We start from the raw sequence: 20,897 nt of genomic DNA on the forward strand, positions 1-20,897 counted from the left end.
CCAAACCTTGAAAACAAATTGCCACCACCAAAATGGGACTTTCGTAATGCCTATTTTTTTTTAACAAACGATATTATCTATATTAAAAGTGAAGTAATGGACTACTTCAACTTCAAACCTTCAACTTGAAATGTAAAAAAATAATAATAATAATAGAGTTCCTATATACACCCGAAAGTCCAATGCCGCCATTGTCTACCAACCTTGGACTTGGACTCTATAATACATTACACACTATTGTGTGTAATGACTAGTCCAGTTAGCTTTCGAGCTTTTCGCAGCTAAATACAATACTTTATATACATATACAGCTAAGGGACTAAGTCTAACGCAGTTTGCCATATGTATTACAACCCAATTACCCAAGAGAAGAAAATCTGGATTTATCAGTTGAAAAAGCATCAAGAATGAGAAACTCTGTGATTCTTGATATTACTGGGAAGAGGATTACTGCACGGACGATACTGGTGTTTATGGCGGCAGCAGCTGTCGCCGGTTGCTTTATTGTCTACAATTTTGTGTATCCTTCTGGATTTCGTTATGATGGCTTGGCATCACCCCTCCCCTCCTGCAGAACCACAACCCCTCCACTTCAGCAGGCGAATACCACAACTCCTCCGCTTCAGCAGGCGAATACCACAACCCCTTCGCTTCAGCAGGCGAATACCACAACTCCTCCGCTTCAGCAGGCAAATACCACAACCCCTTCGCTTCAGCAGGTGAATACCACAACCCCTTCGCTTCAGCAGGCCAGTACAGTACGTAGTCCTCTTAATTCATTTCTTATCTCTCCCTAATTAATCCTGTTTACTTTCTACTCCGCAAATCAGTATATTTATGGGTTCTTTAGAGATATGCTATTGCAATTTTTATTTCCTAGACAAAACTTATCTATATTTAAACATTCAATTAAACCCCAAAATTCAAATCCATTGATATGTAGACAAAGAAATAACATATACTATTTACAACCTATGCCCCAATACACCCTAATTATGTCAATGCAATTTACTAATACCAACAGTAATGATGAAATCCTAACAATAATGATGAAATGTTAAATTTGGTCTAGTTTTTTTTTTTTTTTTTTTTTGCAAGCATCTAAAAGTTCAACTTGTAGGTGCATTATACTTGATTTATATGTGCTTTAGTCAATAATTGCTCAAAATTTCAATTTTTATAAGCTACAATTGAAACAATATACATACATATTCTCTTTTTCATTAAATATATAAATATATTTCCTTATAAAAAATATAAATATATTTCAGGTCAGTACGTAAATATTTGTAAAAATAATTTACATATATTTTTTTCATTTAACCAAATGAGATATGACATCCTTTATCTTAGCAAATGACATCTTTATCTTCAAGTATGTACTTTAATTTCATAAAATAATTTACCTGTACCTACATGTGAAATATTGGTAATTAAACTGAACCGAATGACATCTTTTATGTTGTAGTAAATTATTTTGCACATATTATTACATGCTTTAGGCACATTTTATTGTTATTATATATATGTGGTATGTAAAATAATTTACCTATATTTATATATAAAATATAGGTAAATTTATTTTGAGAAGATAACATTCTTATATTTTATTGGCAGCTAAGAGGCACATTTTGTTTTTATATAATGCTCACATATTTTGAAAAGGGAAAAGTTAAACGAAAAAATTTCTAATTTTATGCAAATTTGAAAGGCAACTAAGCATTTTTTAGGCATTTTATATTAGCACCCCACATTAAAATTTAATATTAAATGATTTATTTACCCTACTATGTAATGACAATTTTGACCTTATTAGGTTAAACAAATATTCTAAATACACCCCAAATCACTTTTAACGTATTATTTATTTTCTTCAACTATCAAAATCCCTTTGACCCTCCATTGTTGAACAAAACCCTAACCAATGAAACTACAAACATGTTGATTGAGAAAAATTATTTTTGACGAATGAAACACGAAATCGATGTTTTGGAAGCTTCACATAAGGTAAGACTTCATATTTTTTTATTGTTTTAGTGATTTTGACGACATTGATAATTATTTAATCTTGCTTTTGCTACGTTATTCAAGCTTCTATATTCTTATTCATCTTTTAGGGATCATAGGGATTACATGAAGAATTAAACACCTAAAATTACCACCAAATATTAAAAACATGCAACATGAGTTTTAATGGTGGAATTGAAAACAACCCACATATGCTTTAAATCCCAGGCAATATCTTTTGTCAAAATTCAAGTCGGTATCTTTTGTCCAAATTAAAAGCTTTATAAGATTTGAGAAATGTGGGGTGTATAGAAAATATGGGGTGCATGTAGAAAATGTAAGGTGTATATTGAGAATGTGAGGTGTGAGGGTATTATGGGGAAGTATGTGGGGTGTGTTAAGAGAATTTTTCATTGAAAAAAGTAAATGTGGAGTGTATTAAGTATGTGTGGTTTATTCAACAATTTGTGGGGTATTAATATAATAAGCTTTTTTTTTTTAACCAACGTTATTATTTACATTAAAGTGGGAGGATGTGGGTTTAACTTCATAATGATCTAGCAATAATGTGGTTCAAATTTACCTTTGGCGAGAATTAAACTTAAGGCCTCTCACTTACAAGTGAAGAGGAATGTTACTAGACCGTAGTACTAAGTGACAAAATAACTAAGAACTTAAAAAAGGATAAAAATGAAGCGAATTCAAACCCTAATATCATATCATTGTGTTATTAATATGCATTGAAACCATGACATTAAATTTTGTTTTTAATCCGACATAAGTTATTAGGGGTATTTTAGGTATTCAAAAATACAAAATTATGTGAAGTCAAATTTAATTAAGAAAATTGTTGAGTTGGAGTCTAATCATTGGGTTTTCGTTAAGAAAATATAATACGGTGAATTTTAGTTAAAAAGAAATATAATTTCTATGAATAAAGTCATATTTTCATTAATTAGTTATGTTAGCATGTAAGTATGATACTAGCATTTCCTTATACACTTTATGTGTAAGAACACATTTTTTTAGAAAATGAGAAGGAGAGAGGGAGAGAGAGGGAGAGAACGTGGGGGGAATGAGAGGTTTTTGTTTTTGGTTTTTTTTTATTTTTTTATTTTTTAAATATTAGAGGTATTTTAACATCACCTGTAGGTGAGACTTTAATAAAAAACAATAAAATTTAGACCTATGAAATTACATTATTGCCCATCTTTTTTTTATGATAGAAGACTAAGTTGTCTTTTCATCATTTTTTGGTTGACAAAGAGAGTTTCATTAATTAATAGTGATAACATTATCGGTGCATACAGGGCAACCAACAAGAGGATATGGATCCATTGGATAAAGTTCTGAAAAATGCATGCATGAAGAACAAAACGGTTATAATAACTACGTTAAATGATGCATGGGCAGAGCCCAATTCAATATTTGATCTCTTTCTTGAGAGCTTTAACATCGGAAGCAACACGAAATGGCTGCTCAAGCATTTGCTAGTCATCTGCGTGGACCAAAAAGCATATGCTCGTTGCTTAGCATCACACCCTCATTGTTACTTACTTTACACTCAAGGCACCAACTTTACCGGCGAGGTATTTTATCTGACTCCCAATTACCTACGGATGATGTGGAGAAGAACCCAGATTTTGTCTTCCATTCTCGACAAAGGCTACAACTTTATCTTTACGGTATTTTTCTTAGTCCTTCATTTCTTCCAATTTTTGCTTTCTTTTCCATGAATGAACTATTTAGTGAAATTAATGGTCAGGATACCGATATAATGTGGCTTCGAGATCCATTTCCACAATTCTATCCGGATGCAGATTTTCAAATTGCAACTGATCAATTCCTAGCTGATTCTTATAGTTTTGACAATCCTCCCAACTGTGGATTTGTCAATGTAAAATCCAATGATCGAACTATTGGGTTTTACAAATTTTGGTACCTCTCCAAATACACATATCCAGATACGAATGAACAAGAAGTGCTTAATAGGATTAAATTTGATCCCTTCATTGCCAAGATTGGATTGAAAGTGAGATTCTTGGATACAAAATACTTTGGTGGCTTCTGTGAGCCAAGTAAGGATTTTAACCAAGTTTGCACAATGCATGCCAATTGTTGTGTTGGTCTTGAAAACAAAGTGAACGATCTCAAAGCTTTGCTTCAAGTTTGGAAAAATTACATGTCATCACCTCGTAACGCCACAGGCACATCACAAGCTTTATGGACCGTCCCACAAAAATGCAGGTAATTTTAGCCATCGCTTATGAATCTTCTTCCGTTAAGCCCATTTCTTATGCCAATAGTTTTTATTCAGATGTGCTATCCACACTCTTTTTACTTCTCACACATCTTTGTTAATTTTTGTCATTTGATATTATTTAATTTAGTCGATCTGATGACTGCAAATTAAGAGGAGTTTGTGAAGTAAAAAAGTGTGTGTGGATAGCACACCCCTTTATACATACCTTTTGCAACCAAATAAAAAAGGTTGTTGCGTTGATGATCAAATATTTTTGAAACTTAATTTTGACTTGAGAACCATCCCATGCATGCATGAATCTGACGTCTATAGTCCTACTTCATCACGTATGTTGTCACTTCAGGTAGAAGAAAAGGTGGGTTAAATTCAACGATGGAAATTGCTCCCTGCGGATCAAATATATGTCATCTTGCTCATGATTATTATTACAGAACTTATTTTGCAGCAGTTTTTCTTTTTGCAATGTTTATGTGAAGTGAATTAGTGAAAAGAATATACCCTCCATTTATGAATTGTGACAATTTCAAATGTACAAACCAGAAGAGATAGATAAATGCCTACATGTACGTACAAATTCAATTTTATTTACTCACTTATATTGTCTGCTATCATGTGCATAAGCGTAGTTGAGGTACTGACTTTAGAACATTTTTTTTTCCTCACACTTTACTAAGAGCAATGTTTAAACAAGATGTTTCAGTTCCACGTTTCCGCTACGTTTGCAGCTGCTTGTTGTTTCCTATAGCAGAAGAGTTAGGCCGATGTATATTCTGGAGACTTATGGCTGCAAGCTAACATGATCATAGACACCAAACTTGCCTTTCTCCTTTGTTAGAAAAGAATAGGGAAATTTGTCTAAATTCGTCATGAACTGCAACCATCCAACAGGAAGACAAGCATGATGCCCACCAGATGCTCTGGTTTAGTTTAGATAAATGATGAACTGCACCGAGGACTTACGAGTCTGATCAAGCCATCAACTGGCTCTGTGGAATCGAATCTTGATACGTGTGCCACTTCTTGTACCTCTGGAACCTTGGAAGAACAGGTCTAGGTCGAGGAGCAGTCGTGCAGTTGGAACAGCAACGTCCTCTTAAATACTTCACACGGTTCAAACAGCATCTGAAATAGAAATCCTTACGTAATGCAGATGGTATAATGACACTTAAGCAGTGACGCTTCAACTTGGAGGAGGGAGGGGTGGATGGAGAGAGAATAGCTAACAAAAGGAACTTACAGATACAGCAGATTGCACTCGAGATTTGCACTGTTTCTATGCCTTAACTCACAGACTTGTGAACCACACGTATAGCACCTAGCGAATGTATTATTCTCTGGATCTTCATGTGTGCTTGCTTTAGTCATGGCTTCATGCTTGTAGGCAGGCGGTGGGAGAGAGAGACGAGAGTCAAATACGAACAAATTCCCAATCCACTGGACAGGACCTTCATTCTCCAGATAATGATAAACACCTTCCTTTATGTGTATAAATGTTGAAAGCCCTTTTGTCTGGCATATGAAATTAAATTACAACTAAATGTCCAAAATAAGAAAAGCGAGAGAAGAAGATAAAGAATTGATTCCAACATCACAACCACGACCCGTTCCATCACAAATTTTCCCATTAATCATGCAGTACAATCATCAATATACATTGCAAAGGCTGGCGGTTACCTTAGGATTGTGGAATATACATTGCAACGGATATCTCCAGTGCAATACATCAATACATCTGTTTTTTCTTTATCAACATTTTCTAATGGATCTGCAGAAATGACCTGAATAAGTACTAACAGAGATAGAAAGTAGTATGTTCACATTCGTCACCAGAAAATGAAGTTTCTACTACCTTCAGAACATATTAATGCCTAAATTTTCGTATATAAAACAGTAGAGTGCGACCTTCACTATATAATACCACAAAAGTGTTGCTTGACTACAAACTATGGAACCTCCCAACTGCTGACGTCCCTGATCTTAAATCTCCATACCAAGGCATAAACCTTCACATCAGAACTTCATTTCAAACCATTACACATCAATATAATTATGTCTGTGGGACTTCTGCACAGTTTTTTTGTTTTGCCGAAACAACACTACTTCAACCATCACACTCTGGCTACAAACAGAATGTCTCCAGATGTAACATATCATTGAACTAAAAGTCACGTACCTCTGGTTGCGAAAACCCAACGAAGTGCTCCTAAAGCAGTCCATATCAGGTCGCCGAGCCCCTTCAAAATGACCAATATCCCATTCATAACCTGATTACAAGCAGTGACAAAATCTTTAAACTTCTGTGGCTGAAATTATGAACACAATTATTATATGGCTGACGTAGAAGCTACACAAATAACAAGAATTGCATGCGCAATTATACATTAGAAACATGACCAAGGCAACATGTCAAACAACACAAGAAGAAACGACAGTGTTAAACAAATCTAGCTATCAAGGACTGTTCAAATGTACAGTTATGAACAAGTCTTTATTGAACACTCAAAATTGTTCCAACAACAATACGCACAGTTGAAGGGAATTGCCGGATTAACGATAAGAGGAAAATCATTTAAAATTAAAAGGCTAGGAAGTAACATACCATTTCTCACCTCCAATAAAATCTGGTTTCTTTTAAGATTGTCATTTGACACATCAATAGTTGTATTCACTGCTTCCAATCTCTTTCTTCATTCAGATGGAGATAGATTTGTTGCTCGCATTGAAGGGTCCAGCAAAGGAAGATGTGAAATACCTCCTTCTAACTGGAAGCGGGGGAGATATATGTTATGACATCAGCGACAAGATGTAGAAGAAAAAGAAGTTCTGTTGGGGCTTGCCTGAACCAGTGAGGGCTTATACCGCAATGGCCATTTGTTGCTGCAGAAACCTGCACTAGGATGCCGGAAAATCTCTCGTTTCCTCTTAACCATTCAAAATATGCAACAAGTGCATCTCTCGACAGCCCACTATACTGCACACATGCACAACACAGGATATTAAACACACTTCTTATTTGTTTGTCTTGCTGTAATATGTATGGTTCATGAATTCAGTTCACTTGTACATACAATCCGGCTGTGGAACGAACGTCCTCCGCAGAGAATTTCTGCTCATAAACATTAGTACATTACAAATACAAAGCAATATGCTAAGATAGATTATAGCATTGTATAAGCATTTCATTCATTCATTCCACTGATTTCATAAGCAAACATTACAAAAAGAAAGCAATAAATACCTGTGCATTATCCCTTGTTCATTCAGATATATCCGCCCACGTATGTTGAGACCCTCTACGAAAGAGGGATGCTTGGCCGCCACCGCCACCGCCTCTGCGTCTTTGATCATTACGAAATGGTAGAAATTCACCACCACCCATTCGTTATCCTCTCCCCTGCTTTCGTAGCTGCACTTGCATTGCAAGCCAACGCCCGCACGACGTCCGCCTTTCCGTTTGCTTCTTTCTGGTAACCAAAGGCATTGTCTTTGCCTCTGCTGGTTATGCTCGTTGTGATTTGAGAAAGAAAGGCAAGCTGTTTGGGCGGCGGAGGAGCAGACTGGGAATTCAAATGAACCTTTCCTTCTTCTGCCCACCAAAGCAATTTGAGTAATTGTGGAGCTCGACGCACCGGATATTACCGCCGGCGCCGGAAAACACCCTCTCATATTTTCTGTCTCTCCGTATCTGTTCAGTCTGTGAGCAGTGAGTGAGTACTGTGGGACTGTTGATGAACGGAGAGTGACAGTGTATTCCATTTGATACGGCGTCGTATTACAGTTGCTTTTATCCAGCCCAAAGACTATAGGCCCAATTCAGACGAGTCAAAGCCCAATACCAACGGCGTCGTATGGGCTTAAAATGACCCAAGAAAAAGAAAATACAAAAAATACGATTTAACTTTACTCCGGCAGGTGAAGGGACTCAATCTCAAAATTAGGTCGATAGATTTCGTTATCTGAAATTTGTTCTTGTTGGGGCGCAAAATAAAAAAACCCTAACCGTAGTGGTGTTGCAATCCGATTATCCGATTTGGAAAATCAGAGGATGGGGGCGAGTCGGAAGCTCCAGGGCGAGATCGACCGCGTTCTCAAGAAGGTCCAAGAAGGCGTCGACGTCTTCGATAGCATTTGGAACAAGGTTTGTAGCTTCTTCTACCTTCCTCCGCTTGCTTACAAAAACGCAAATTCCAACTGATAAAACTACTGATGCTTGTTTGTGTGCAATGCGATTAGGTTTACGATACGGACAATGCGAACCAGAAAGAGAAGTTTGAGGCCGACCTCAAGAAGGAGATTAAGAAGCTTCAGAGGTACAGGGACCAGATCAAGACTTGGATTCAATCCAGTGAAATCAAGGATAAAAAGGTTTTATCTTTTTATTTTCGATATGCAATTTTGAATTTTTCTACCTTCGTTTGTACTCGTTGATTTTGGACGTGACAATTGATTCATGTTTTGATACACGTTGACGTAGGTCAGTGCCTCTTATGAGCAGGCTCTGGTGGATGCTCGCAAACTCATTGAGCGCGAAATGGAAAGGTTCAAGATATGTGAAAAGGAGACAAAAACAAAAGCATTTTCTAAAGAAGGATTGGGCCAACAACCTAAAACCGTAACTACTTATCCTATATGTTTCTTTTCATTCGCCCCTAGTTTTTAATCAGTTCATGATTTTTGTTCTTTGGTAATACCGTTGTGGCAATGCTCATGATAATGTGAAACAAATTGCCAACTGTGTAATTCCTTTTTATGATAGGATCCGAGGGAGAAGGCCAAATCAGAGACAAGGGATTGGATAAACAACGTGGTATGTGAAACAAAAGCTTTTTCTTGAAGTCTGTTGTTACCTACTTCTGCTGCCTTAAAAAGCCTGTGACTGTATAAAACAGTGTGGTTTAGGATGTCTGCTGCGTTTGTAGTTTAAATTATGTCAATATTTCATTTTATTGCATGATCCATGTTTAATTGATGTATAAGTTTTGGCTTGTGTGTGTGCTCGTGTCTGCTATATATTTAATTATATGTACAATGGTAATGGATGGTTGTTAAAGGGGAACTGGAGTTCTTTAATTGATTGATGGTTGCCATTGGAGCTGTGGTGCACTGATTGTCTTTATTGAAGTTTTATACGTTTGTTGTTCCTTTTTTTTTTTCCAGTTATGCTTTAGATCGCATTTGTTTCTTATGTCGTTATAACTTGACAATAATGGTTTTAAACATCACATTTGATGTGATCGGTTTTACAAGTTATGTATTGGAAATTATCCATTATCACTCAGTGAGTATTTTTGGTGTTTCATTGTGTTGAGAAGGTTGGGGAGTTGGAGTCTCAGATTGACAGCTTTGAAGCTGAGATTGAAGGGCTATCTTTTAAGAAAGGGAAGGGCAGACCACCCAGACTGGTAGGAGAAAGAAACCTGCATTCTTAGGAAACATGTGGTTTTTCTGCATCCTTTGACAAATATTTTTTTATTTGTCTTGCAGACCCATCTAGAGACATCAATTACTCGGCATAAGGCTCATATAATGAAGTTAGAACTGATCTTGAGGCTATTGGATAATGATGAGCTGAGTCCTGAGCAGGTCAATGATGTTAAAGACTTTTTGGAAGACTATGTGGAACGCAATCAGGTTTATTGTGCTTTGAATTTTATATTTGTTTTGTTTGGGTATTTATAAATATGCATATAGAACATTCTCAATCATGGTCATGTATTGCTTTTGAATTACCTATGTCAGACTTTTTTTTTATTTTGTTATGTTAATCTTTAGGAGGATTTTGATGAATTTAGTGAAGTTGATGAGCTTTACAACACCTTACCATTGGACAAGGTGGAGTCCCTTGAAGATCTGGCCATTATTCCTCCTGGTCTTATCAAGGTACTTTTTTTTGTTTTTGTTTTGCTGAATGCAATTTCTATTTAAGGTTCTTATATTTAGTTGGAGGTTGTAGTTATTTAATTTTTCATTACATTTGGAAACGTATCTTGTTAGTTGAGATAGACATGAAAAAGAGAGAGAGAAATGGTTAACAAAGTCTTTTTAAACCATAATTCTTTTTATTACGAAGTAAATATTTGCTTATACGTTTGTTGATCCTTTATTGAATATATAACCACTTTGTAAGATGCTAGTTAATAATATTACTCACTTTGTAAGATGCTAGTTTTTTTTTTTTTTTTTTTAATTTTATTTTAAAGAATCTCAACTTAACTGTTATTCATTTTGTACAAGTTATCCTGTTACCATAGAGGAATCGATGAAAAATTGGAAAGTAGATGGCTTTTATGGCCTTCCTTATGCCCCACCAGTAGAGATGCGCTTGTAACGTTATATTTAGATGCCAGGTTGTCTCATCTTTGTTAATTGAGTCCTTAGTTGGGACATGTGGTTGATTCATCTAAACCTATTCCTAGTTGTTTCTTTAAGTTTACAAATCAATTGTTTGCTTATCAATTTTGTTGTTTTGCCATTTGGATTCCATTATCTTTCATGGTATCATATATTTTTTAGTATTTTAATGACCATGTCAAAACCCAGTTTAAATTTTTTATTTTTGGGGGGCAGGGTGCACCGATGCTTGGCTTGAAGACTAATTTGGCACCACCCGCATCTCCACTGCCTGTATGTCCTCAAAATCTTGAGTGAATGGTACTTGAATAAGTAGGTGGTTGCATACTTGAATCCATATGGGTTCTGTTAAGGGAATTGAAGTTTGCTTCTTTAGTTTTTGATAAAAACAATTGCATTCATATTTGGTGTGATGCTGCAGAGTGCTGTTAAGATGTGTTTGTAGTAGACATTTATATAACATATCTACGGGGTAATCGTTACTTTTTATTCTTTTAGTAGATTTTAAATCAAAATTGGTAATCAATTGAACTGACCATTGATTGAAAGGAAGTTTAAATTGAATGAGAAAGTCTTTTTTCCCTCAGGTTTCTATATTAGAATTTTTTAGAATTTGGAGATATGTTGATGACCTCTGCTTCCTTTCTGTAAGATGCTGTCTGATGTTACTGTACTAAAGGTTAGTTTTTCTTTTCCAGCCCGCTGCTACTTCTACTAATCAGCAGAGTGTTTCTGTCCAAGAGCCAGTTGAAGATGCAGTTTCCCAGGACAGTAATGCTGATAACATTCCTAGAACTCCACCTCCTAGAAGTGGTGTGCTTTCATCTTCTCCTGCATCAACACCAACTGGGAGTCATGCAACTCCTGTCTCTGCAAGTGTTCCAACTCATAATCTGCCCAGTGTGCCAAGTGTTTTGGCCATTCCAGGTTCAAATGCTGTTCGGGGTGTCACAGAGAATGCAGGGGCTGCTAATTCTTCATCTCCTGTAAGTTTGTCTGCTTCTGTGAAGGAAGAAGAGTCAGCAAGCTTCCCTGGCCGTAGACCATCACCATCTCTTTCTGATGCTGGACTTGTAAGGGGCATCAGTCGAGGTGGCTTCTCTGCCCCAATTCCATCTAGTATCCCTGTTAGCTCTAGCAATGTGTCTCCTAGTAATAGTGCCCTTGGTGCAGTTCCTTCAGTTTCTGATGTGACCAAGAGAAATATATTGGGAGCTGATGAGAGAATTGGGAATAGTGGTGTGGTGCAGCCACTTGTTTCCCCTATAACTAACAGACTGATCTTGCCTCAAGCTGCCAAGGCTAGTGATGGAAGTGCTCCAGTTGATTCTAGTAATGCTAGTGAGGCTGCTATACCTGGCAGAGCATTTTCTCCTTCTATTGTCTCTGGCATGCAGTGGAGGCCTGGAAGTTCCTTTCAAAACCAAAATGAAGCAGTACGTAACTTTTCACTAAGGGTTTCTTCTATCTTTATCTCTCTATTTGTCATACTCTTTATTAATTTCCAGTTTTATACATAGGTTGCATGGCCTTATGCTACCTCGAATGTATACCATTTGTAGAATTGAAAATATGCTTTTGTTTTGCAGCTTTGCCATTATATCTATTCTTTATCTGACTGCATTATCGGATTCAAATTTTATGGACTAGTTAGATTTTGTGAGATTTTAAGTCAGTTTACCAATTTTCAGGGGATATTTCGTGGAAGGACTGAAATAGCACCCGATCAGAGGGAGAAATTTTTGCAGCGGCTCCAACAAGTGCAGCAACAAGGTCACAGTACCATTCTTGGCATGCCTCCTCTTGCTGGTGGAAATCATAAGCAATTTTCTGCACAGCAAAACCCACTTTTGCAACAGGTACTGTACCTTTTGTAGAATCAGCTGTTGGTTGTGTTTCTTCTGATTCAGTGAAATGTGAACAAATCTAATTCATATCATACTTTCATGGAAAGAGATTGATATTTTTCCCCCCACAAGAATCTCTCTGGCTGCACTTTGTTGGTCATCCAATTCATTGCCCATTGCTTTAGTTAATATCATGCATAATAATATCCATCATTTATTACTGAATGAGATGTTAGTTTGGTGCAAGAGTTATTTTAGATGACAATTGATTGTATGTGCAGTTTAATCCTCAAAACTCATCTGTATCTTCTCAAGCTGGCCCTGGACTAGGGGTACAGCCCCCAGGTCTTGGTACTGTTGCACCTACCACCTTACAGCAGCAGCTAAATTCTATCCATCAACAGTCTAACCAACAGGCATTGATGTCGGTTGGACCAAAAGAAACTGGTAATCTCCATCCTAAATTCAGTTTACGATATTGTTCTGATGTTCTATTTTCCGTTTTTTTATTTATGCTATCTTATCATGACCCTTATTTATTTTTTCCACCAAGAAGTGAAAAGACTGAATTGAATACAGAAAACTCAAATACATAGAATTTTTTTGTAATGAAAAAAATTCAGGATCAATAAAGAGTGGCAGTTTCTTGTCCAAACCCACACTACTCCAAACACTTGGGATCAAATTTAAAAAGTAGTGTACTGTACTGATCAGCCCAGTGTAACATGGGTGCACTATCATCAAAACTGAATGATCTGGTTTATTTGATGCAGATGTAAGTCATCCAAAAGTTGAGGAACAACAGCAACAACAGAATATACCTGATGAGTCTACTGCGGACTCTACTAGTTCTGGACTCGTAAAGAATCTAATGAATGAAGATGACTTGAAAGCCTCATATGCAGTTGATTCTCTGGTATGAATATTTTCTTGATTACTATATTATGATTTGTTGCCAATATTTTTTATCTTCTTCTGTATGATTTTTAACTAGTTATTGCGGAAAATTTATTTTAGTGCAGAGCTGGTAGTAAATCGTTGTCATTGTAAGTTGTATTATTTTCTTCAAAAAATTTAGGGTGGTGCTATTCACACACCTATTTTTATCTCTCACCCACCCCTATCAATTTTTGGCCGTCGGATTGAATGAATTGAAGAAGATCAATGGACAAAATTTAACAAGAGTGTGTAGGAGGTAAGAAGGGGTGTGTGAATGGCACTACCCAAAATGTAAAGGCATAGCAAGATGAACAGGTTGGCTACTCTCTGTACCGCCTGCCCAAGAGGAATACAGAAAAGGACAGGCAAAAGTTGTGTCAAACTTCCTTTATTCCTAAACGCCCTCCATTTCACATAGCATTCTTACCAATTTATTTGCTCTCTATATGATTGTGGTGTGCATCATAAATATTTTGATTTATTTGTGGAAGGATGGATGTCCCCACTTAGTGGGAAAATGCTTTGTTGTTGTTGTTGTGGAAGGATGGATGTGGGATGTGGCTTGATATGTGTTACTGAATCTTATTTTTTTGAAGGCTGGAGTTTCTGGCTCTTCAACAGAGCCTGCTCAAGTACCACGAGATATTGATCTCTCTCCTGGGCAACCTTTACAGTCCAATCAACCTTCTCCTAGCCTTGGCATTATTGGCCGAAGAAGTGTTTCTGATCTTGGTGCAATTGGTGATAACCTTTCTGGATCAACTGCTAATTCTGGGGTATTGCATGATCAGTCGTATAATTCGCAGATGCTTGAGGCTGCTTACTACAAACTTCCACAACCCAAAGACTCAGAACGTGCAAGGAGCTATACTCCAGTATGGACCTGATTATTTTTATCATTTGATCTCCCTTTTACTGTGAATAAGAGTCGAGGTTTTATTTAATACTCGACTTCATTCGTTTTGCCATCAACAGAGGCACCCTGCAAAAACACCTCTAAGCTACCCCCAAGCGCAAGCACCTATTGTTAATAATCCTGCCTTCTGGGAACGGTTAGGTCTTGAACCATATGGCACTGATACCCTGTTCTTTGCATTTTACTATCAGCAGGTACTTTTTATAAATTGAGTTACATTTAATGTCGTATGGTAGGATCACTATAAAGTATAAACTTGTGTCCAAGTTCATTATTGTCTGCAGAACACTTATCAGCAATATTTGGCGGCAAAAGAACTGAAGAAGCAATCTTGGAGATACCATAGGAAATATAACACTTGGTTTCAACGGCACGAGGAGCCAAAAGTTGCCACAGATGAATATGAACAGGGGACGTATGTGTACTTTGACTTTCATATTGCAAATGATGATCTACAACACGGATGGTATGTTTTATTTATCCTTTAGTTTCGCATTCAAGTTTCTTTGAGTCGTCGTACTTGGTGTTGGGGAGTCTTAAGTAGCCAGAATTAAGCTCCTCGCCCCCTCTTTTGCCCAAGTTATTTGAGCGTTTGAGGGACTAGGAGGGGGCACGATTTGATTATTTGAGATATTTTAAATGCTATAGCTTCTATTATTGTTAGGAAATACTGTTGTGAATATCACGTTTAAGAATGAGAAAAACAAAACAAAGCCGGAAATGAAAAACAAAATAACCAAGACAAATAACACCAAAACTTAGCGTGGTTCGGCTATATGTGCCTACGTTCACGGGGTAGCAATAACAATCTTTCATTATATTAACAATGAGTACTACGGATAATCTTGTCAATGAAAAACCTGAAAGAACAAGAATAAGAAATACACAATCTGTTTTCTTTTCACACTTTGCCCTTCTCTTACTCTCTGGCTCCTTGAGTGATATACAACCTATTGTTTTGCTCAGATTCACAACTACTGCAATAGCCCTTTATATAGACAAACTTCAATAAAGATTACTAATCCTGATTGGATTCTCCAATCGAGAAAGCCAACTCCAATTGGGAAAACAACTTTAGTTGGGTAAACAACTCCAATTGGGAAACTACTCCAATTGGGAAAGCAACTCCAATTGGGAAAACCACTCAAATTCGGAAATCAATCCTATAAATCCTAGTAGACTTGGTGTTAAAATTTCGACTCCCTCTAGATCTTGCTCTTTGATGTCTCCGGCAATAGACTAAAACTTAGCAAAAAAGAGAAAACTAGAAACACACAAGATTTATACTGGTTCGGCCGAACTTTTGCCTACGTCTAGTTGTGATTTCTCTGTGTAGAGAAATCACAGCTTCTTTGATTAATAATAGAGATTACAGTACTCTTGCAAACCCTATCTAGCTTTTTCTCTCAGATATTTCAGCCTTGCTGCACCCTATTTATATGTATGGGGTTCAGCTCACATGCCCCTTTATAGATTATATTTTATATTCTAAGTGGAATAGGAAATTACACTTCCTTTTCAATTCCAAATAGACTTAATAGGATTCATAATCTAAATTGAATAAGGAAACTAAGATTCTTTCCTAGTCCTTTTAGGAGAAGAATCGTTGCACCCTTTGTTTCCCTAAAACAATCCTAAACGAAAAAGGACACTATTTGACGAGCCAAAAATCCTAACAATCTCCAACTTGGTGAGTCAAACAAAGTCTTGATCGTTGCACCCTAGAGTATCTTTGAACTTTCTTGAAGCAGCTCTGGAAGACAATCTTCTTCTTGCCTTATTGCACCTCAAGTGAGGAGGTGTTCCACCTTAATCAATCAACAAGATTGATCAGGTTCAAGCAATGCTTGAACTTATTGGCCGGCACTATCTTCATAAGGAAATTTGCGGCATTGTCGTTTGTGTGAACTTTTTCAACCAAAATCTCCTTAGACTCCATCCTTATTCTATGATACCTTGCTTCAATGTGCTTTGATCTTCCATGAAAAACCTGATTCTTTGCCAAAGTGAATGGCACTTTGACCATCACATTTTAGCTTCAGATAATCATGAGTGGTTCCCATTTGACTTACCAAGCCACTAAGCCAAATTGCTTCCTTTCCAGTTTCGGCCAAAGCAATATACTCTGCCTCTGTGGTTGACAAAGCTGTTATTGGTTGCAGAGGTGCCCTCCAACTGATTGGTCCTTCTGCGCATGGAAAGACATAACTAGAAGTTGACCTTCTCTTGTCTAAGTTCCTTGCATAATCAGCATCCACATATCCGAATGTCTTTGCTTTCTTTTTGCTTCTCAAATATAATCCATTGTCGCCAAGAACCCTTCAAATAACCCAAAATCCGCTTGACTACATCCCAATGTTGCTTTCCTGGATTTGACATGTACATGGAAATGACACTGATTGCTTGAGCTATGTCGGGTCGGTGCATACCATTGCATATATGAGGCAACCCACGACATTAGGATAAGGCACTTTCTCCATTGTTTGTTTCTCCTTTTCGGACTTAGGAAATTGTTGTCCGCTTTATCTGAAGTGAGCCGCCAAATGAGTTGAAGCTGCATTTGCTTTTTGCATGTTGAACTTCTCAAGAGCCTTCGAAATATACTTATTCTGTCATAGCACTTATCCAACTATATTGCTCATCACTTGCTATGGCTTCTCGATAAGTAGTTGGATCTCCTTGATGTTGAGAATATCACGTTTAAGAATGGAAAAATAGAATATACTCTGGAAATCGAAAACAAATAACCAAAGATAAATAACACCAAGAATTTACGTGGTTCGGCAATATGTGCCTACGTCCAAGGGACAGCAACAACAATCTTTCACTATATCGATAATGAGTACAACCAATAATCTTGCCAAATCTCTAGAACTAGGAATTGAAGAAAAACCTGAAAGAACAAGAACAAGAAATACGCTATCTCTTTTCTTTTCTCTTGCACAAACTTTGCCCTTACAACATTCTCTCACTCCAAACCCTTGAGTGGTACACAAATTATTGTTTTGCTCCCTTCTCAAACTAGTACAATAGTCCCTTTATGTAGACATAATAAAAGTCTTCTTCAATAAGGATTACTAATCCTAATTGGAATCTAGTTATGAATCATTCACCAATTGAGAAACTAACTCCAATTGGGAAAATAACTCCAATTAGGAAAACAATTGAATCCTCTAAGACTATAATTCCTTATAGACGTAGGACAACTTATCATGGGCTGGAAAAAACCCAACACTTGATAGCATAATTAACTTCGTCTTGGTCAAACCCAAACCTATATGGTTTCTTCTTGTTTGGATTGGGTTTGTCCAGTGACATGCATCTTCGGAATACGGGTGGGTTTTGTGGGTTGGATTTCGAACCCCTTTGGATGTTTGGCGGATTGGAGTGCCTTAATTTGCCCTATTTCTTGTTCCACCTGATTTCTAATTGGTGAACGATGCTGATGCTCGTCTTCCCCAAAATCATTAGATTCGACACCTTGCTTAATTGGCTCCACCTGAGCTTCATCTTCCTCTAATTTGATTACTAGAATTCTTGTTGTTTCAATTTCAACATCGTCCTTTTCCCCACTGCTTTCGGTTTTATTCAGAGGCATGATTGTCTCATCAAAGACAACATCTTGACCGACAGCCTTGTTGATATCCCAAAGCTTGATCCCTCCCTCCTCAAAACCTAAGAATAAGCAATGTGCAGACTTAGGTTTGAGTTTGGACCTTTCATCACTTGTGAAGTGTGATGTCTTCCTGCTTATAGTAATTGGCAAACTCATTACTTGTACACTCACCTCCATTGTCACTTCATCTTTCTTTCAATTTGATTCTCGATTTCTGTCTTCCATTCCTTGAACTATTCAAAAACCTCAGATTTCTGCTTCATGAAATAAACCTATACTTTTCTAGAAAAATAAAAGTAACAAAATACCTAGCTCGACCATTGGATTTATTTGGTGCAGGCCCCAAACATCTGAGTGAACATGGCCGAGTTGCTCGTTGCTTTGGTTATCTGCACTGTTACTTGCGAATGATACCTTTGTTTTTCAAGAACACAATATTCACAAAAGTCCAGCTTGCATGTGACACGCCTTCCAATAGGTCTTTCTTGTGCAATTCTTGCAACCCTTTTTGACTTATGTGCCCTAGCCTATGATGCTAGAGTTTAGTCTTTTCTTCTTCACTCTGCTTTGTGGAAATGGCTGCTCCCCCAACTATCGTAGTCCCAATTAGCTTGTACGCGTATTGTATTGTAGGTCACCTTTCTTGTGCAATCCTTTGGTTGCCTTGAGGCTTCTTGCTTCAGAACTGTACCCATAGCCAGTATTGTCTAAAGTACCAAGGAAATTAAATTCTTCATCACTTTAACGATATATCTGACGTTCCTCAAAGCTCGATCACTCCATCAAACATTTTGATTCTTACAATGCTGGTTCCTTTATAGGACATGGTGAATCGTCCTCTAGTAAAACTTCTCTACTGCTGACCTCCTTGTAAATATCGAACCATTCTTTGATTGCACACATATATGGAATGTGCATCGAGTATCCAAAATCCAACTTGTGAAAATCTTGGAGCCTGATGTTTCCTATCACTCTCTTGCTGGGTGATTGACTACTTGAACCTGAGCTTCCTTACATCTTGGCATTCTTCCAATGATCGGGAGAACACAATCGAAGCAACCTTTTTTTCCTTTTGTCTTCTTGGATTTTGACCTACTCATGTTGTTGCTATTCTTCTTGTCTTTTTCCGTTCCCTATCCTTGCCTTTGGCATAAAGGACTTGAGATCTCTTAGTTATATCATCTAGCATAGCATATGACTGAAGGGCTTGAATTGCATCTTCAAGCTTAAGAGAATACTTTCCAAACATTCGGGTTGTTTGAAAGTGCTTGAAAGACGAAGGTAGAGACCTTAGCAAGATGATTGCCATATCTTGGTCTTTGTAAGTTTCATCGACCTTCTCAAGATTGACTATGTAATTCTGAAACCTACATACGTGATCTTCAATATCATCCTTGAGAAAAAGTTTATTGGATACGGTTTTGCCCATATAAACATTCTCCAACTTGTCCCATGCTTCTTGAGCTGCATCTTTTCTGTGACGTAGGATCGACTGATCTCGTGAGACGGATCTCGACGGAGCTCTTCACCTTCTTGAGACCTTCTTGAGAGCCTTGGTCCATGCCTAGAATTAAAACTTGACAAAAAACCTGAACGAATAAAAAACAAGACACTATTTATCTTTTTTCTTTTCTCTTGCACACGCTTTGCCTCTCTCACTCTAGCTCCTTGAGTAGTACAACTTATTGTTTTGCTCCAATTCAAAACTAGTGCAATAACCCCGTTATATAGACATAATAAAGGTCGTCTTCAATAAGGATTACTAATTCTAATTGGAATCTAGTCATGAATTCTTCTCAATTGAGAAGCCAACTCCAATTGGGAAAACAACTTCAATTGGTTAAACAACACCAATTGGGAAAACAACTTCAATTTGCTAAACAAGTCCAATTGGGAAAACCACTCCGATTGGGGAAAACATTCCAATTGGAAAATCAACTTAATCCACTTAAGACTATAATTCCTAATAGACTTCCGACAACTCATCATGGGCTGGAAAAATCCAACATATACATCTCAAGAAAAAGGGTTGTGTTCCGTTTGCTTCCCATTTGTGTTACATTTACATTTATGGCTTTGGGGTTTGTTTGTTACAGCACACGTACAATCATACTTGTTATGGAAAACCAATCAGTTAATGTGCTTGACATTTTTGTTTTCATTGATAACATGACGGATTTAACTGTGATTATATGTTTTGTTGTGGTACGGTACGGTACAGGTGCCAAAGGATCAAAACTGAGTTCACTTTTGAATATAACTATCTTGAGGATGAGCTTATCGTATAGAAGATGTTGAGAGGATGCTACAACGTTGAGCCTAAACCCCCATGGTATTTGACATGGAAAAAATGATGACATTGAGCTTAACTGCTTCGCATAGTTCAATTGGGGGAACTTTTGATACCTTTTTATTAAACCGTTTGGCCTTTTGTTCTGTGCAGGTTGGGTTACATCGTAAGAATGGGGCTGGAAACTCCTTTCGGCTCTGCTTCTTGACCGCGTACAGCTTAGGTTTAATGTTATTGGTCGAATCTAGTTTTCGTAAAAAATGAAAATTTTTTGAACATTTCAAATTTTATTGGTACGTGCATTGAAAAAAAGTTTTATAAGCTTTTCCGAACCAGTTGGACCAATTATTCAAGTCCCGTAAGCACTTTTTACGGATTTTTAAGGTGGAGAAATAGAAAAATGTCGTACCCAGTGCACAAGGCTCCCGCTTTACGCAGGGTCTGGGAGAGGTGAATGTCGGCTAGCCTTACCCCCATTTATAGAGAGGCTGCTCCCAAGTCTCGAACCCGAGACCTACCGCTCATGGGAGAAATAGAAAAATAAAAATAATACTTGTGGCGAGCACAAGTGATATTTGAGATCTAAAAAATTCGTTAAAACTCAATACCAATTTATTGATAAGTTTATCGATAGACTAAAAGGAAAGCAAAGTAGGCTTAGGATCGCT

The 20,897-nt window shown here is 37.2% G+C and overlaps 2 protein-coding genes and 1 pseudogene across 15 annotated transcripts; 2 read left to right on the forward strand and 1 right to left on the reverse strand.

The window, feature by feature from the left end:
• Window positions 1–184: 184 nt before the first annotated feature.
• On the forward strand, window positions 185–4,878 carry LOC103438286 (uncharacterized protein At4g15970-like). Of its 5 annotated transcripts, XM_070824244.1 has the most exons (5): window positions 204–659; window positions 720–758; window positions 3,318–3,692; window positions 3,773–4,254; window positions 4,614–4,878. In XM_070824244.1, exons 1-5 carry the CDS (start codon window positions 408–410, stop codon window positions 4,615–4,617), a joined length of 1,152 nt encoding a protein of 383 aa, XP_070680345.1. In that variant the 5' UTR covers window positions 204–407; the 3' UTR covers window positions 4,618–4,878. The 5 variants fall into 5 exon arrangements, with proteins under 5 accessions (XP_008375046.2, XP_008375048.2, XP_070680345.1 ...); XM_008376824.4 differs by having other exon boundaries at window positions 185–758; XM_008376826.4 differs by lacking the exon at window positions 720–758 and having other exon boundaries at window positions 185–719.
• On the reverse strand, window positions 4,751–7,986 carry LOC103438337 (rhodanese-like domain-containing protein 8, chloroplastic; annotated as a pseudogene).
• Window positions 7,987–8,159: 173 nt separating this feature from the next.
• Window positions 8,160–20,561, forward strand: LOC103438288 (uncharacterized). Of its 10 annotated transcripts, none has more exons than XR_011582466.1 (18): window positions 8,188–8,408; window positions 8,504–8,635; window positions 8,766–8,882; window positions 9,027–9,077; window positions 9,583–9,672; window positions 9,755–9,901; window positions 10,043–10,150; window positions 10,838–10,894; window positions 11,320–11,713; window positions 11,795–12,057; window positions 12,313–12,480; window positions 12,750–12,915; window positions 13,242–13,384; window positions 14,004–14,282; window positions 14,383–14,517; window positions 14,591–14,789; window positions 20,161–20,271; window positions 20,383–20,561. XR_011582466.1 is itself a non-coding variant. In XM_029104138.2 (18 exons), the coding sequence occupies exons 1-17, from the start codon at window positions 8,316–8,318 to the stop codon at window positions 20,225–20,227; spliced, it is 2,613 nt and encodes an 870-aa protein (XP_028959971.1). In that variant the 5' UTR covers window positions 8,188–8,315; the 3' UTR covers window positions 20,228–20,271; window positions 20,383–20,561. The 10 variants fall into 10 exon arrangements, 5 of the variants coding, with proteins under 5 accessions (XP_008375050.2, XP_008375052.2, XP_028959971.1 ...); XM_029104138.2 differs by having other exon boundaries at window positions 8,745–8,882; window positions 14,608–14,789; XM_008376828.4 differs by having other exon boundaries at window positions 8,160–8,408; window positions 8,745–8,882; window positions 11,320–12,057; window positions 14,608–14,789.
• The last annotated feature ends 336 nt before the right edge of the window (window positions 20,562–20,897 follow it).

Source organism: Malus domestica, chromosome 06, assembly GCF_042453785.1.
Source record: "Malus domestica chromosome 06, GDT2T_hap1".
Taxonomy (NCBI): Eukaryota; Viridiplantae; Streptophyta; class Magnoliopsida; order Rosales; family Rosaceae; genus Malus; species Malus domestica.